We start from the raw sequence: 19,167 nt of genomic DNA, 5'->3' as shown, positions 1-19,167 counted from the left end.
CTGAATGGGGAACAAAGAAAACAAAATACTTGAGGATGACCGCTGCGCAGATCTAGGAATGAGATCTGTTAACGTACACAAGTAAGATGAATTGTAGCTTCGCAAGACCACAAGGAGTGGTGTTGTTATAAAGAGACATCCAGCGGTGGTTAATGTTATATGTATGTTGGACTTTTTTCACACTGTACGTAGCCAACCGTGCTAATCGGAGGTGCGGGGGAAGGAATCACAGTAGTAGTGGAGAAAATTTCACAAACACTTGTATGGGTTCTAAAAATATCTTGTCATATTCCTGCTTCTTTTGGTAAAGTCACATAGAAGGGAAACAATAAAATAATAAAAATATAAAACAATAAAATTTTAAAGAACCAAGAATATGAATCCCTGCAGTCACTAAAGCTTTAAATCAAAAATATCTTGTCATACTGTTGATTATTTTCCTGTTCTTAGTACCTGCCAATGTAAGTTCATCATCGCAGTGAAAATAGAAGGGTAGCAATGTGTTTGTCTTTATGACTATAAACTGAGCAATTTGAGCAGCATTAAGCAGTTTCTGTTTCCGCCTCCGAGAGCGCAAAACAAGACGCGCCACTGTCTGGCTTTTAAAATAGCAAGGCAACACGTGGGGGTCACAGTGAGCACGACTTATAAATCATGCTCACTGCGACATATTTTGCATCGGCGCTTAAAGTTACTAAGCCAAGAGATGAAAATAACTGCTCAGAATTCAAAGTCAGCCAGCCATAGTTTTCAATGAACTGCCAGCAATCATACCTTGGAAATCTATTCATTGTCCAAAGAGAGCTATTTTTTAAAACAAATTCTCATTGGCTACCTTGATCTTATCACAGCCTTCATGATGTTCGAGAACCGGTATTCAATTGCAAGCCTAATTTTGTATGTACGTAGCCAACACAAGTATTGAACTTTTGAAAACAACAAAGCAGTTCACAATGTTGCTTTAACGTTTTTTCCTGGTAAGGAATGGTACACAGCTACATCAGGTGACTTAGTTTCTCGTTTCAATGAAAATGTGCCACGTCGAATGCAATAATAAATCTCCAGACTGAAGATAATTCTGTGGGGGTTGGGAAAATGAAATAAAACTGTAATTTTACTGTGCACTGTTGGAAGCATTATAGAGTATTCAGGACCGACAACCCAACTTACTGCCAATTGGCATTTCCTTATAATTTGGAATTTCTGACACTTGCCGAACTGATGTTGCATTGTTCCAGCCGGCATAGCAGGTGCTGCACATCCCTCCACCCCCCCTAATGTTAGTCACTTGCTATACTCCCGCAGTCCGTCCGCCTGCCAGATTAAACGGCCAACAGATGTTCTCAACCTCACTTCTCCTTTACTTGCAAATCCCTGACTTTTAAGGAGGTGATTAGTTCGGCACAAGTGGCGTCGCTGAAGCCGTACGTAGAAGACATCTGGGCGCTGCTCTTCAAGCATTGCGAGTGCGCCGAGGAGGGCACGAGGAACGTGGTGGCCGAGTGTCTCGGCAAGCTGACCCTCATCGACCCCGCCACACTCTTACCCCGGCTCAAGGGATACCTCACGTCCGGTACGATGTGCACCGTTGCTTGCAAGGCTGCCCACGTGGAACGTTTTCGAGTGCAAGGCTTCAATTTCAGTTTCCTCGACTGGTTTTGGAATTCCTTCCGAGAAAATCGCGCTACTTGGCACGGTCGAGATGTAAATGCTTTTGAGCTGAGTGCATACCTGTCAAGCCTAATAAATGTGGGAAATGTTATTTCAAAAGGATTGATTTTAAACTATTCACCCAAATGCTGAATTGTGTGCGTTCTTCCCCCTCAATCCCGAATTTTCCCGACCAGCTTCAGCTCATGCTCGGAGCACAGTTGTGACTGCAGTCAAGTTCACCATCTCTGACCAGCCACAGGCTGTGGACTCCCTGCTAAAGAGCTGCATTGGTAAACAATGCGGGTCTCGTCTGTCTGCATCACTCGTGTGCAAAAAGAGTATATCCGGAAAATATTCAATGTTTGCATTTTCCAATGCATGGAGCCTAATGTTCCCGGATATTTCTGATAAAGTTATAAATGCACATTTTCATCACTTTAATTCAGATTAACTACATTTTTAAGTTAATTTGTTTTTGTTTCATAGCTGAGGTGTGAGAGGCATGGTTTGCGTAAGTTTATGTAAACCAATTTGTTTGGGAAATTGCCTGGTGACTGGTAACTACCAATAAATTCTCCCTACTCCATGTTGAATATGGAGGTTGTCTATCCACCAGTGGATTGCTATTTTCACAAGCGAGACGTAGCATGCGAGTAGCCGTGCACTGACTTGGTGACCGCTCCCCATTAAAGGCGACTTCTTGAAGACGCTGGAGGACCAGGACCTCAACGTGCGGCGCGTTTCCCTTGTCACGTTCAACTCGGCGGCGCACAACAAGCCGTCTCTCATCCGCGACCTGCTGGACTGCATCCTGCCGCATCTCTACAATGAAACCAAAGTCCGCAAGGAGCTCATCAGAGAGGTGCGACAACTCGTCACAAATTAAAACTGAAGGAAAATATGGGTAACCTGGAAAATGAACGCCACTTTTTTTGTTGTTAGACCGACTAGAGTTGTCCTTCAACTTGCGTTTAGGCCAACTTGAGTTCACTTGAGTTGACTTCCGTTGGCTGTCCATGGAAGCTGTGTACGTTAAACTTCTTTTGCACTGGATGTAGGCAACCACGCTAATCAGAGGTGTGGGGGAAGGACAATAAACACAAAAAGCAGTTTTAAAGTAATTTGTTTTCAATCTAGATTTAAAAGTGCTTAATATCTGGTAGTGAACAGCGTTCCAGACGACCGCAGAAGTGCATCCGAACACGCGATGCAGTGTGACGGTCTTTGTTCAATGGCTTGCCGAAAGCCGCCGCTGCAAGGACGACCGGCGTTCGTGTGATGGTTTATTATGCTTCTTGACGTTGTGTTTATGTTGCCATGTCGTGCATGCAGGTGGAGATGGGTCCCTTCAAGCACACGGTGGATGACGGTCTGGACATCCGCAAGGCAGCGTTTGAGTGCATGTACACGCTGCTCGACACCTGCCTCGATCGCCTGGATATCTTCGAGTTCCTCAACCACGTGGAGGACGGCCTGAAGGACCACTACGACATTAAGGCACTTTTGATTTTCTTTTTGGTATTTGCATTTCTTAATTTGTTGGCCAGTAAAGCCGCATCATTGTTTAGTCAGTGAAGGTGAGTTTCATTATTTTTATCAGTGGTTGTCGGACTATAGTTTACAGGTCTCCCCTAGGTCTGTTTTCCACTCAATTCACACAATATTATATACTTATCTGGGAATGTGGGCACGGTGGTTAGAGCGCATGGCTCACACTCAGTTTCGAAGCCCTTTTATCCATATGGGGACAATAAAATCAGAAGTAGTTTGTGGAAAATAAGCAGTGGTTGTTTATGGAGTGGTCCGTCAATGTTATAGGATCATGGATCTTCTACCAGTGGCTCATTTGAGCAGGAAGCCATAATGTAGACTAGCAATGGTTATATAAACTGGGTGAATGTACTGGCAGTCTATAATGTAGGCTGTAGCCGGGTTTCGATTTAAAGCTTTCGTGACTGCAGGGATTCATCTTCTTGATTCTTTCGGGAAAGTCACGCTTATCATTGGCGGCAACAATGTCTACATCGGATTGGGAACATGTAGACCAGTGGTTCTTAACCTGGGTTCGATCGAACCCCAGGGGTTCGGTGAGTCGATCTCAGGGGTTCGGCAGAGCCCCCGCCACGGAGGTCCGGACACACTTGAATTATTGTGTAAATTTGTGATGACACACACGGCCCGCTTGGCCATCACTGGCTGCAGATGATCATGCTACACTGCTTGGCCAATCAGCGCTGCGGGGAATTTAGTGCGTACTCAGTAGTCAACGTGTGACTGTTGTTGTCGTACGTCGTGTGATTTCTTTAATATTTTATCCATACTAACTATGTCGGGCAAAAAGAAGAAAGTGGTCGGACGAATATGTACAACATGGATTCTCATGTATCACGGAACGTGATGGGAGTGAGCGTCCTATCTGCATGATTTGCAACGCCAAGTTGAGCAACTATAGTCTTGCACCGGCAAAACTAAAGGAACACTTCTTGAAGCTGCATGGAGACGGGGAATACAAGAACACAACACTTGCTGAATTCAGGGTGAAGAGAGCCAGATTCGATGAAAGGGCCACTCTGCCTGCTCTTGGATTTGTACCTGTTAACAAACCGATCCTGACAGCATCGTACGAAGTTGCTTACCTGATCGCAAAGCAGGGCAAGCCACACACCATTGGTGAAACACTTGTGAAACCAGCTGCATTAAAGATGGCGAATCTGATACTCGGAACAGCGGCCGAAGGTAAATTATCCCAAATTCCCCTTTCAAATGACACCGTCACTGACAGAATAGAAGACATGAGTAAAGACATCTTGGCTCAAGTAGTCGCGGATCTGATTTCAAGCCCGGCAAAATTCAGCCTTCAACTCGACGAAACCACAGACGTTTCTGATCTAAGCCAGCTTGCTGTTTTTGTACGCTATGTGAAAGACGACATGATAAAAGAAGAGTTTTTATTTTGTAAGCCTCTTACAACAACAACGAAGGCAGCCGATGTGAAGAAGCTTGTGGATGACTTCTTCAGAGACAACAATCTTTCATGGGATATGGTTTCTGCAGTTTGTACGGACGGAGCTCCAGTCATGCTGGGAAGAAAGTCTGGTTTTGGTGCGCTAGTAAAGGCCGATGCACCACACATCATTGCGACGCATTGTATTCTGCACAGGCATGCGTTGGCAACAAAAACCTTACCTCCAAAAATGGCAGAAGTATTAAATACTGTGGTGGAATGTGTGAACTATGTGCGAAAAAGTGCTCTGAGGCACCGCATTTTCAGTGAGCTGTGTAAAGAAATGGGCTCTGAATTTGAGGTACTTCTGCTCCATTCTAATATTCGGTGGTTATCCCGGGGACAGGTGCTGAATCGTGTTTTTGCCATGCGTGTGGAATTAGCCCTGTTTTTGCAAGAGCACCAACACTGCCATGCAGATTGCTTCAAAAATCCTGAGTTCATTCTCATTTTAGCGTACATGGCTGATATATTCGCAGCTCTCAATCATCTCAATCAGCAGATGCAGGGTGGTGGAGTCAATATCATGGAAGCGGAAGAACACCTGAAGGCTTTTAAAAAAAAGCTACCGTTATGGAAACGACGAACAGAGAACAATAACTTCGCAAACTTCCCGCTTCTGGACGACTGTGCAAGTAAGATCGAAGATGTGTGTGGAATCGGAGATATTTCTGTATCCACGGAACTGAAGCAAACAATTGCCACGCACTTAGATGAGCTTGCAAAGTCTCTCGACGGATATTTCCCTACAAGAGAGTCATATCCAGCATGGGTGAGACAGCCGTTCACGTTTGCTGTTGAAACAGCAGATGTCAATGATGAATTCCTCGACGAAATCATTGAAATTCAGCAGAGCCAGGTTCAACAGCAACTCTTCAGAACAACAACGCTCTCAACGTTTTGGTGTCGACAAATGAACAAGTATCCAGTTATTGCTAAGAAAGCCCTGGATTTTTTTATACCATTTGTTACAACATATCTTTGTGAGCAATCCTTTTCGAGGATGCTGGACATAAAAACGAAGAAAAGGAACAGACTTTGCTGTGAAAATGACATGAGAGTGGCACTTGCCAAGGTGAAGCCACGCATATCTGAACTGATCTCTCAAAGGCAACAGCAGAAGTCACATTGATTTCCAGGTATGTAATTTGTTGTGAGTTTATGCATTGTGTTGGTTTTATTCCTTGAACAAGGTAATGTTCATGCACGGCTCATTTTGTGTACCAGTAAAAAACATATCTATGTCTTGAATTTGAAAAAAATCACATTTTATTTTTCACTAAAGAGGGGTTCGGTGAATGCGCATATGAAACTGGTGGGGTTCGGTACCTCCAACAAGGTTAAGAACCACTGATGTAGACAATATGACTACCTCCTCAGCTGCCACTATATCGACCAAAGTTAAGGACAATTTGATTTCCAAATTCAACCGCCTTTCATACAAGAAATCGGACCCACACACCGAAAAGCTAGACTTTAACAAAGTCGTAATCAATCGCAGTAACAGCTCTATCTCTGATGGTCTGAAATCTGTTTTAGCTAAAGGACTAAACTTTGCAGTCACACCTAGACACATACCAGTTAATGATATCATTGCCCATGTCGACGTTGCACTCAAGGGCCTGAGTTACATCGCTGCAGACGTAGCAAGATCTGAAATCGCTGCAACCCTCAAAAACGCTAAGATGCCACCTAGCAACATCAGCAAGGATGAGCGCTTTGAATTCTCAATTAAATAAGAGAGATGACATTGTCATCCTCTCAGCCGACAAGGGCAATTCCACTGTCATCATGGACAAAATAGAATACAACAACAAAATTCAGGAACTACTCAACGATGGCAGCTATACAAAAATAAGAAGAGACCCCACCAACAGCCTGGTGACTAAAACCAACAAAATCATTTCTGATCCAACAGCATTAATTGATCAAACCAAACAGTTCTCGTTGAAACCTTCTGCGGCCAGACCACCAAGATTATATGGCCTTCCAAAGATACATAAAGAAGATACACCCCTTCGTCCCATCGTCTCCACTATCAACTCCCCCACCTACAAACTGGCTCGTTTTCTGTCTGATATTCTGCGACCTTTTACTGGAAAAAACACTTCTGCGGTACTAAACTCTACTCACCTGGTATCGACAATCAAGGGAATTTCCCTGTCCCCAGATGACTTGCTTGTCAGTTTTGAAGTGGGTTTCCTTATTCACCACAGTTCCGATACCTGACACCATCGCAATCATTGAAGACTTGGTTCATCAAGGACTGCATACTGATGTACCCCCCCTGGTGAGACACTGCTTAACCAACACATACTTAACCTGGAATGGAACTTTCTACAAACAAACTGAGGGCCCCCCAATGGGCTCCCCTCTATCTCCGGTTGTAGCCAACGTGTTCATGGAAAAATTTGAAACTGACGCCATCCAGACTGCCACTCTACGCCCGACCGTATGGAAGAGGTACGTGGATGACACCTTTGTCATCTGGCCACATGGCCTTCATGCTCTAGACCAATTCCTCGACCACATCAATTCCATACACCGAGCCATCAGATTCACCATGGAGGTCGAAAAAGATGGCAACCTACCATTTTTGGATGTCTTAATTAAAAGGAGACCTGATGGTTCAATGAGCCACTCTGTCTACAGGAAAGCTACCCATACGGATGTTTACTTAAAACCGGATTCACACCACCATCCATCCCAGGAGAATTCCCTCATCAAGACTCTATACCATAGAGCCCAGTGCATTTCCGACCAGGATCACATTGCCAGTGAACTCAAACATGTACACCAAGCTCTCAAGGCTAATGGTTACTCTGACTACACAATCTGCAAAGCCATCACTCAAGTCACAAAGAAGTTTCCTCTTGAGGAGCCATTCAAAACCATCACCTTACCCTAAATTGCTGGGGTCCCAAAAAAGATTTCCAAAATCCTGAATAAACACAAGATCCAGGTCCGATTCAACACGGTACATACAATCCGTGATCTGGTTCCGTCTGTAAAAGATGATGTTCCAGATATACAGTACCCGGGTGTTTACAAACCAAGTTGCCTCTGTGGTAGCAGCTACATTGGAGAAACCAAACGACATATCTCGGAACGCATCCGCGAACATAAAGCAGACTTGAAACACGGTAGGACTAACTCCTCGGCCATGGCAGATCACTGTTATAATTCAGTGGGCTCACATGACATTGACTTCTCCAAGACAGAGGTTCTTTGCAAGCCATCCGGCTACCATGAGAGATTCTTTCATGAGGCCATCCACATATACAAACACAGAGACAATTTCAACCGAGAAGATGGAATCTGGCTTAGTAACCATTGGAAAGATGTTATAAACCATTTCATTTCTTAATTGATTGCATTTTGCGGTGACCTTCAGACCGCAGTCCATTCGCTAGCACTGCCTCTTGATATCTTTCACACCACAGTCAATGGTATGGTTTATAACATGTGTAATAATAAATAGTACAGCATCGTAATGTTTAACATAATTCATAAGGCAATATATAGTATCGTAATTGCATAATGAATATACAGCAGTGTGTCATACATTAAGGTTGACAGAATAAGACAGTGTAATATTAAAAGTCTAATATTTTATCGTCTCAAGTATAGGGTAGTGCACAGTAACGCATTGTATAACTCAAAATGTTTTCCCACTGCCTCCGTGCATTGGTCTACCGGACGTACCGCACCATCAACAGAGCAAAAGAATGATTAACTTAGCCCCACACCCCATCAATGTCCCCCACTTGGCCCCGCCCTCCTTCCCCCCCCCCCCTTAACCTGTATTTAAGCTGGAGGCTCTCAGAGCCCTTCCCCACTTGATCAGCGATCTTGCTGTGACTGTCCCACCTGAAGACGGAAGCTTGTGTTGCCTCCGAAACGTCGGGAGAATTTTCATTTTTTATTATTATTTTATCCCCATTCTACGTGACTTTACTGAAAGAACCAAGAAGATGTAGCCTGGTTCTTAACCTCGGTGAGCATACTGGCATTTTATATTAATTATTTGTATTTTTTATTAACTATATTTTTATTACCGCTCATGATTATTAATGAGGGGGTGGGGGCGAGTCCACATGAGTGACGTCATCAGCTCATGATTATTGATGAGGCGGGGGAGCTCCATGTGGAGTGACGTCACCCGCTAATGATTATTAATTAGGGGGGGGGCATCACGTCATGCACTCATGATTATTAATGAGGGGGGTGCTCCATGTGACGTGACGTCACCCGTTAATGATTATTAATGAAGGGGGCTGGTCGACGTGGAGTGACGTCACGCTCGTTATATTAGTGATTGGGAGTGGTCACAATACACAATGTGTGTCGTGTGCCACTTGTCTATCGTATGTATATATGTTGAACTTTCGCACCGTATGTAGCCAACCGCGCTAATCGGAGGTCTGCGTGCAGCTCTTTGTAAGCCGTTGGTTCGCTCCGCCGCATGCAGATGCTGACGTTCTTGATGCTGGTGAGGCTGTCCACACTGTGCCCCAGCGCCGTGCTGCAGCGGCTTGACCGTCTGGTGGAGCCCCTTCGCGCCACCTGCACCAACAAGGTGGGTGTCTCGGCAACGGTGGTGAAATAAACGATACACAAGGTGGCTCGGTGCATTGTCTGAGCTGGCAGCGAAGTTGGCGATGATGCATTAGTGAGTTGTCTAAGTCAGCGAGTCGCTCACAAGCAGGGAGTGGCATCGGTGGGCAATGCAAGTTGTCAGCTCACAGAAATTGAGCATCATCACTGGAGCTGGGCTATTAAACTATTAAGTAATGCTGAACGATTATTGGTTTGATCACTCGACTAACTAGGTAACATGTAAAAATGTTCAGAAAATGTCTCGCCGCAGTTTCCACGTGCCGCTGGGTGGGAGCCGATGGTCGGAACTTTGTTTATCATCGGCATCAGTCACATTGTGCTGGGCGTGGTTTGTTGGGGGTTTCCCACCTTCTGCAGACAGGTTTTTTGGGGGCGGCTGTCATTATTAAAGGGGTACAAGTAAACAACGGTTTTTTTGCCAATGATTCGACGAAATCATCCCAGCTTTAATCGTTGCAATGGATTTGTTTTTGTTTGTATTGGTCCATCCAATGCAATGAGTTAACAATTCTTGGCTGTTGGGAACCATCATATCCATTGTACTTGTAAATGGAGTTGTGATAATATTACACTCGCTTTCATAGCCGATGGGAGCAAAATAGGCAGTGTCCCGAGTGCAATGTTATATTATGAAATATTCAATTATCCAGTCGCCAACAATTTAAACGTGAGACCGTTCGATTGCTAATCACTATGTCCCCACTCGGGCTTTGCAATGTGCGTCGCCCCCTCACGCTCGTCCTGTCTGGAATGCGCGCCGCAGGTGAAGGCGAACTCGGTGAAGCAGGAGTTTGAGAAGCAGGACGAGCTGAAGCGCTCGGCGATGCGCGCTGTGGCGGCGCTGCTGACGATCCCCGAGGCGGAGAAGAGCCCCCTGATGAGCGAGTTCCAGTCCCAGATCAGCTCCAGTCAGGAGCTCACCGCCATCTTCGAGAGCATCCAGAAGGACGCCGCCTCCTCAGGGGCACAGGACACCATGGACACCAGTTAGGCCCCTCGCCACCCCCCTGACCTGCTCTATCCATCAGTGGGACTTCGAATCGGCCCGTTATGCACCAGGCCCAGTGACCGCCCATCCACCCCCACGCCATCCTTTTAATCCTTACGAGCTCCCCCCATCACTGACGCTAGAGAAGCGAAGTTGCTCCATACAAACATCGCGTCTCGGGTCCATGTTGTTGCATGCGTGATGTTCCTTGGTTAGTTTTTTGACGACGCCCGGTCACATAATTGTGTTCTCAATGTTTGGCTCCGAGGCCCCTCCTTCCGACTTCCACGTCCACTGATAAAAGGCTCTAGTTTGTACAGCCATAGCTGCCCCAGCCATCTGAGGTGCAACAGCTTTAAGTGCAACACGGAGCTTACTTGGCAATAGGCATGGCTGCGTTGAATTTAATTGCACTTACGGTAACAGTATTGTCGGGTTGTATATCCTCATAGCAATGTTGTCCACACCCAGTGTGTAAGATAATTCATCATAGTTGGATCCCACTGTTCGAACTCCTGGCTCAATGGCATGCACACTTACTGCTCTTCGGCCAGGCAAAACTGTGCACCTGAATAAATGTACTGATTTGTTTATACAATTTATGTTTTGTCTGCAGGACTTAATTTTTATGGGCGTTTTTTTTCTTTTCTTCGGTGGTTTATTTTCTATTTGTTTTACCTGGTGCTTACACTGTGTGCATTTAGAAAAAAATTGGAGTGCATCCTGCCACCAGTTTGGTGATATCAAACAAAGCATCATTATTCTGCTCACAGTACTGTAATGCAAGCAAACTATAGTTGGCATTCACCTTAAACCGACAGGGTCATGTTTCGCGTGCTGTTGCCGGTGAATAGCGTCACTCTGCAGGAAAAGTGCCCTTTAAAACTTTTGTTTCCGTTCGTCTTGCCTCATTCTGCATGTTGCCAGCCGCTGCGAAACTGAATGTGTACTGTGCGATCTGTCTTTTCGCCAAACGGATGTAATGTGTAGAAAGCTGAATACTCCTGAGAACATAAAGGTACGGCAACTGCCGCACCGTTTGTCCACATGTTCATCTACTAACGTAGACTGTGGGTGGGCCCCTTCTTGTTTGTGTTCATGTGTGTGGATGTGTTTTTTCTGCAACCCATAAAAATAGCATACAAACTATCAATCAGATCATCACTGAATGCAAAAAAAAAATGCTGTTTATAAAACGCAAAATGTTGCAAGGCTTTTTCTATAAAACTTTTGAAAAAGTGAAGACCTGAATGTGTATGCTGTATATGCGCAAGAAAGACCGTATATCAGTTTAATGATGTGGGGGACATCAATTGCTATTGGGCATCGATACAAACGACAAGTAATCACATTTATTTTAGACTTTCACTTACAACGAAAGAATGCATAGTGCATAATGCAAGAAATAAACTTTAACAACTGCACTTTAAGGTCGATTCAGCCTTGCAAACTTGGGTTGAGCATGAATTGGAAGGTGTCTCCTTTATTGTTGATGTGCTTTAAAAAGTCACAAAGTAATAATGATAACGTGGAGGTGTCATTCATAATTACTAACTGGTGCAAGTGGATACTGTGGTTGGTTGATCCTGGATATGAATGAGGCATTGAGTCTGAGTCGTCTTTCCTTTGTTATCAGATGGACAAGACACTAACTTACTGTGCAATGCTTTTTTTTAAGCATTGCATCTTGATGGATTTTTGTTTGGTTTAAGCATTTTTTATTTACTTGACACGTTTGGCAAATGAACACGTCATTACAATATAAAGTGTTCACCCAGGAAAACTGCAGTGAGCACGTTATGCCCATTGTTATTAAAGGTTAAGACATTTGCATCAGCGCCAAAACTTGCTCATTGTATTTCATGGCAAAGCAAATATAATGGGAGCCCCAAACTTGTGACGTGTGTATGTGGGATAAGGGGGATGGTTTGTTGGCTATAACATTAAAATGTGTCGCGTTTCTCCCGGTTGCCCCATTCTACCCTCTGCCCAAAAAATTCCCAACAAGACCATTAAAATATGTAACCAGAATTGAGTTCAACATAAGTGGCCTATTTGCAAATTCAATATAGACCTCATAGGCCAATGGATTGGGACATATAAGGGATTGGGTGGTCATTTTTTTTGGTTGAATAGACATCCATGGAGGCTTCTGCTAATGCAGCACAGAACTGAAAAACGATTTAAATGGAATGTATTTCACTGCTTTTATTGAATTCAAAGCAGACATTCACTTGCACGTGTCCATCATTTCAAAATAAATGTATGGTGCCACGCCAGACCAAGTTCTGCGCAGTGGCTCCCACCCATGTAGTGCTCTGTGGAGGCGAATATCTGAAAGCACAACATTGCATTTGTCTTAGCCGACCAACATTTACTGGCAGAGATATCTGTTCAAGCGACTCGCGCTAAGGCCTATTTAGCCTAGGGATTTTCAAGCTTGCATCTTCATTTCCTATCACAGCCTGGATGGTTTGCTTCAATAGTTATCACGTGCATGAAATGTACATCAGTTTGCATGTGAGTGGACAAAACATGTGAACTCTGCAAGGTGTAATGTGTTACAGTTGCAAGGACTGGAGTTTAGGAAGTTACGCATTTAAGTGACCTTTGCAGCATTCTATAGTATTTTTTGTATTGCACCAACCCACATTCATTGTTGTTTAGGGTTATAAAAATACACTGGAAAAACACATTTATTTAAAAAATAAAATGGAATGTTAAGGAAGTCGCTTTAATAGATTGCGATGAAATTCGACAGTGATCGCTTTTGTGGATATCCATGGAAGTGAATGTCGGTAATTTTCATAGTGTCAACTGTAGACATGCAGATGTTTTTGCCCCCCCTATCGAGTGCTATCCTGTGCACGGCTCACGCTGGATTGCCAGGGGGCATGGTGATGGGTACCTTTTTGCGTTAACCTCTCCCAAATCTTGGCGCAAAGTTCACCACCACCGGTGTCATGTGGGATGCTCCACTGCCAGGTTGCTGCAGCTTTTCCTAAGAACAAAAGAAAATGCATTTTGACGTTTGGTTTCATGCGCTTCTCTGCATATGTTACTCTTGTTTTTATTTGCTTCAAGCCGGCAGCGGTTTTTTTTTTCAGGGTGACATATCCACGAAATAGCTATGGGATGGGGGGAGGGGGGTAAAGAAATGTTTGACAGCAGGTCATAATTTAAATTCTTTAAAAATAATACGAGAAAATAAAAGGAAATGTGATTGTTGTGTGGAAAAGGCTGCAATAAATATTGCAAAAACTTCATAAACTCCAGGGCTTCCACTGTGCGTTTAAACAACACTCTTTGTAAGTTCCCACTACGCATTTGTATTGCCGAAGTTGTAAGTGATAATGTAGTTGGTATCGTTTAATCGAGATGAGCAACCCGCACATCTTTTGGACGTGGCTCTCCGTCCCTCACAGCCAGCAAAACTTGTATTCGTATATAGAGCCCCGTCTCTCCACCTTTCTCTTGCCTTCTCTGTACTGTATGTAGCAATTTGTCTCGATTTCTCGCTTTACCTTATTTCCATCTTTCTCGAATCCGATGTACCATCCTCCACGGTATCTAGCTCACTTCCCTCCCTGATCTTCCGGTTTATCTCGCCTTTCGTCCCCCTTATTCCCACTTCTCTGTTTCCAATCTCAATTGCCTAATCATATCCTACTCTGCTTGTTACGTTCTCTCGCTGCCCCTCTTTCCCTGTTGCTCTTTCCCCGGGCTCGACAGACCAAACGGAAGAAACTAGGTGAGATCATACAGTAGAGACATACGAACGAAACCGAAGAAAACAAGTACGAGTAAAGTACGAGATGGCACGAACGAAACCCGGTAAAAACGAGTCCATATGGATTAAACAGTCCAAATCGTTAAAACGGTAACCTTTGAAACGGATAGCTGGCCAAATCGTGACAATTCACGTCTCGTACCGAATTTAATTTATTTTTAAATTCACATCTCGTCGAGACCTGCAACATGTTCGGCATAGCTAGCACTGCAGCATGCACGTGCTGTGACAAGCCTTTTGCTGGAATGGAGGCCTCCCTCCCCATGCCTTTCGGGTAATTTGACCTTCAGCAAGCCGGTCAGTGCGGGCTGCAGCTTGGCCGAAGAGCAAAGAATCGGTTTAAGACGTCGGCTTTCGCGACCAATATCCATAATACGGGGGCGGGTGTGGGTTGGGTTAAATCGCGTAAATATAAATTAAGAAGAACCCTCTTGAGGAGCCTTTCAAAACCATCACTTTACCCTACATTGCGGGGATCACAAAAAAGATCTCCAAAATCTTGAATAAACACAAGATCCAGGTCCGTTTCAACACATTACATAAAATCCGTGATCTGGTTCCGTCTGTAAAAGATGTGATTCCGGACATACAATACCCTGGTGTCTACAAACTAAGTTGCCTCTGTGGTAGTAGTTACATTGGAGAAACCAAACGCCATGTCTCGGACCGCATTTGTGAACACAAAGCAGACCTTAAACACGGTAGGACCAACACCTCGGCCGTGGCACATCATTGTTCTAATTCAGTAGGCTCACATGCCATTGACTTTTACAAGACAGAGGTTCTTTGTAAGCCATCTGGCTTCCATGAGAGATTCGTTCATGAGGCTATCCACATATACAAGCACAGAGACAATTTCAACCGAGAAGATGGATTCTATCTTAGCAATCATTGGAAAGATTTGATAAACCATTTCAGGTCTTAATTGATTGTTCACGCTTACAGTGGCTTTCAGACAGCATACATTATAAAAAATTTCGTCTCCCCCCTCCTCTTTTCAGAATATAGATGGACTAGTCCTAAATAAACTGCCAAATCGTTGCGCGTGGCGCTAACGGTTTTTTTTAAATAAATAAATGCGCCGTTTAAAAATACATTTATGCAAACCAACACACCTGAAGACGACCGTTTGAGTTATGGTCGAAACGTCGTGAGAATTTTTTTATTGTTTTATATATATTTTATTATTTTGTTGTTTCCCTTCAACGTGACTTTACCGAAAAAACTAAGAATATGAATTACTGCAGTCACGAAAGCTTTAAATCAAAATTTAATCGCCTCTACGGGGAGGGTTTTCACATAACTTTAAGATCCTTCAACAAACTCCGGGATAAGAAAGCTCAGCTGATCGAGTCTCTCACCTTCCTGAAGAGATGCCGCGACTCTGGGGTAATACCAATCGCATTTACACTGACCTCTGCTGCTGTAACTTCTTCTAATGCGAAACGAATTCTTTTCAAAACTAGCTTAGCTCTTATCTCAGAAAAAATCAGACTTATACGCACCGAACTAGATCAGTTAGACAAGACACTCTACAAATCACACTTATCATTGACGGCAACAATGTCCACATCGGATTGGGAACATGTAGACAATATGACTGCCTCTTCAGCTGCTACTATGTCGACCAAATGTAAGGAAAACCTGATTTCCAAATTTAACCTCTTCAACAAAAGACCGGACCCACACACCAAAAAGTTAGACGTTAACAAAGTCGTAATTAATCGCAGTAACAGTTCTATTTCCGATGGTCTGAAATCCGTTTTAGCTAAAGGTCTAAACTTTGCAGTCACACCTAAACACATACCAGTTAATGATATAATTGCCCAAGTAGACGTTGCTCTCAGGGGCCTGGGTCACATCGCTGCAGACGTAGCAAGATCTGAAATCGCTGCAACCCTCAAAAACGCTAAGATGCCAGCTAGCAACCTCAGCAAAGATGAGCGTTTTGAATTATATAAATTAAAAAAGAGGAATTATATTGTAGTCCTCTCAGCTGACAAAGGCAATGCTACTGTCATCATGGATAAAATACAACAACAAAATTAAAGAATTACTCGACGATGGTAGTTATACAAAAATAAAAAGAGATCCCACCAACAGCCTCGTCACACAAACCAACAAAATAATTTCTGATTCAACCGCATTAATTGATCAATCTAAACAGTTTTCGTTGAAACCTTCTGCTGCCAGGCCACCAAGATTATACGGCTTACCAAAAATACATAAAGTAGATACACCCCTTCGTCCCATAGTCTCTACTATCGGCTCCCCCACCTACAAACTAGCTCGTTTTTTGTCTGAAATCCTGCGTCCTTTCACTGGAAAGACCACCTCTGCGGTACAAAATTCTACTCACCTGGTATCGACAATCAAGAGTATTTCCCTGTCCCCAGACGACCTGCTTGTCAGTTTTGATGTAGTTTCCTTATTCACCAAGGTTCCTGTACCTGACACCATTGCAATCATTGAAGACTTGGTTCATCAAGGACTAAACACTGAGGTACCCCCCCTGGTGAGACACTGTTTAACCAATACATACTTCACTTGGAATGGAACTTTCTACAAACAAACTGAGGGCACCCCAATGGGCTCCCCCCTTTCTCCAGTTATAGCTAACATTTTCATGGAGAAATTTGAGACTGACGCCATCCAGACTGCCACTCCGCGCCCAACCTTATGGAAGAGGTACGTGGATGACACTTTTGTCATCTGGCCACATGGCCGGCCTGCTCTAGACCAATTCTTCGACCACATCAATTCCATACACCCAGCCATCAGATTTACCATGGAAGTCGAAATAGATGGCAAGATACCTTTTTTGGATGTCCTAATTAAAAAGAGACCTGATGGTTCAATGAGCCACTCTGTCTACAGGAAAGCTACCCATACGGATGCTTATCTGAAACCGGATTCCCACCACCATCCATCACAGAAGAATTCTCTCATCAAGACTCTGTATCATAGAGCCCAATGCATATCCGACCAGGAACACATAAGCAGTGAACTCAAGCACGTACACCAAGCTCTTAGGGCTAATGGTTACTCCGACTATACAATCCGCAAAGCTATCACTCAAACCATTAAGAAGAACCCTCTTGAGGAGCCTTTCAAAACCATCACTTTACCCTACATTGCGGGGATCACAAAAAAGATCTCCAAAATCTTGAATAAACACAAGATCCAGGTCCGTTTCAACACATTACATAAAATCCGTGATCTGGTTCCGTCTGTAAAAGATGTGATTCCGGACATACAATACCCTGGTGTCTACAAACTAAGTTGCCTCTGTGGTAGTAGTTACATTGGAGAAACCAAACGCCATGTCTCGGACCGCATTCGTGAACACAAAGCAGACCTTAAACACGGTAGGACCAACACCTCGGCCGTGGCAGATCATTGTTCTAATTCAGTAGGCTCACATGCCATTGACTTTTCCAAGACAGAGGTTCTTTGTAAGCCATCTGGCTTCCATGAGAGATTCGTTCATGAGGCTATCCACATATACAAGCACAGAGACAATTTCAACCGAGAAGATGGATTCTATCTTAGCAATCATTGGAAAGATTTGATAAACCATTTCAGGTCTTAATTGATTGTTCACGCTTACAGTGGCTTTCAGACAGCATACATTATAAAAAATTTCGTCTCCCCCCTCCTCTTTTCAGAATATAGATGGACTAGTCCTAAATAAACTGCCAAATCGTTGCGCGTGGCGCTAACGTTTTTTATAAATAAATAAATGTGCCGTTTAAAAATACATTTATGCAAACCAACACACCTTAAGACGACCGTTTGAGTTATGGTCGAAACGTCGTGAGAATGTTTTATTGTTTTATATATATTTTATTATTTTGTTGTTTCCCTTCAACGTGACTTTACCGAAAAAACTAAGAATATGAATATAAATGTGCTGTTAAACTTTCCAGCAGTACAATGGATATTGCTACACTGCCCTCTGCTGCCACGCACAACGTAGCGTATGCGTTACACTAGCAGTAGTCACCCATCATCGCAAGCACTATCCAGGCTCAAACCTGATTAACTGATGAGATCTGACGAGATGTGGCGCGGGTCCGCATTGTGGGCGATTTTGCCATACCAGGCTGCGGTCTACAGCACCATACGATACTGTGCATTACTACACAGTACATACTGCAGTATATACAGCATTGTATCGTGACGTTTGGTAGCTTTACCCATGCTCGTGCACCTACTCCATGTGCTACTAATAATAACAACAGCAGCACCGCACACGTGCGGAGTAGACCACAGTGGTGCTGCAGTGCCGCTCGTTCGTCTTGGAGAGCCGTCGTCTTCCAAGGTGTTCGACGCTTTGTTACTTTGCTCGTCTCGTCAAGGAGCAATATGACCCATCGAGTGAAGTAGCCGCTTTTGGCTGCTGGCCATCCAACGAAGACGGCGGTCACCGCATCGCTCGCTTTCAGATGCGCTTCTGCGGCCGTCTGGAACGCTCTTCCGATATGAGCAAGCCTTTTATAAATCATCTTGATTGAAAACCGATTTCTTTAGAACTGCTTTTTTTGTGTTGAGTTTGTTGTTCTTCCACCCGCACCTCCGATTAGCACGGTTGGCTACGTACCGTGCGAAAAAAGTTCAACATACACACATTTTGAGTCACAAAGACAGCATCACGAAACTAACACACGGCCACGCAGGAAAGAACGCACCCGGGCCAGTCGGGACACACAAACCAGCAGCAACGACAACACACGCGCTGTCACTGCCACAACATGTGTGTGTGTGGTTATAGGGTTGGCCTAATCAGCCGCCTTGCGTAGCCACAAACCCTGCCCATCATTACTGGCCCATGGAGGATCATCAACACTCTGACCTCGAGGGGTTCCAGATGACTGGGGAAGGTGGTGGTGGAACGGTGGGTGGTGGTAGAGGGGTGGATGGTGGTGGTGGAGGGGTGGGGTGGGTGGTGGTGGTGTGGTGGTGGTGGAGGGGGTGGTGTGGAGAGGGGTGGGTGGTGGTGGTGGTGGAGGGGTGGATGGTGGTGGTGTGGGGAGGGGTGGTGGTGATGGAGGGGTGGGGTGGGTGGTGGAGGGGGCGTGGCTAGTAAATCAGGCGCCAGCCGTGGCCACC

General features: G+C 44.4%; 1 protein-coding gene across 1 annotated transcript in view; it reads left to right on the top strand.

The window, feature by feature from the left end:
* Window positions 1–13,538, top strand: part of LOC116947459 (cullin-associated NEDD8-dissociated protein 1-like) — a 34,243-nt gene extending 20,705 nt beyond the window's left edge. Inside the window, exons 16-21 of the mRNA XM_032963224.2 lie at window positions 1,387–1,573; window positions 1,848–1,943; window positions 2,346–2,515; window positions 2,986–3,150; window positions 9,129–9,236; window positions 10,041–13,538. Of these exons, the coding sequence (XP_032819115.1) occupies window positions 1,387–1,573; window positions 1,848–1,943; window positions 2,346–2,515; window positions 2,986–3,150; window positions 9,129–9,236; window positions 10,041–10,268 (954 nt within the window). The 3' untranslated portion in view covers window positions 10,269–13,538. The remainder of the gene's footprint in view (window positions 1–1,386; window positions 1,574–1,847; window positions 1,944–2,345; window positions 2,516–2,985; window positions 3,151–9,128; window positions 9,237–10,040) is intronic.
* Window positions 13,539–19,167: the final 5,629 nt, after the last annotated feature.

This window comes from Petromyzon marinus, chromosome 30, assembly GCF_048934315.1.
Source record: "Petromyzon marinus isolate PM22_M1 ecotype Great Lakes invasive population chromosome 30, UKy_Petmar_22M1.pri1.0, whole genome shotgun sequence".
Taxonomy (NCBI): domain Eukaryota; kingdom Metazoa; phylum Chordata; class Hyperoartia; order Petromyzontiformes; family Petromyzontidae; genus Petromyzon; species Petromyzon marinus.
This window is presented reverse-complemented; position numbering and strand designations above follow the sequence as displayed.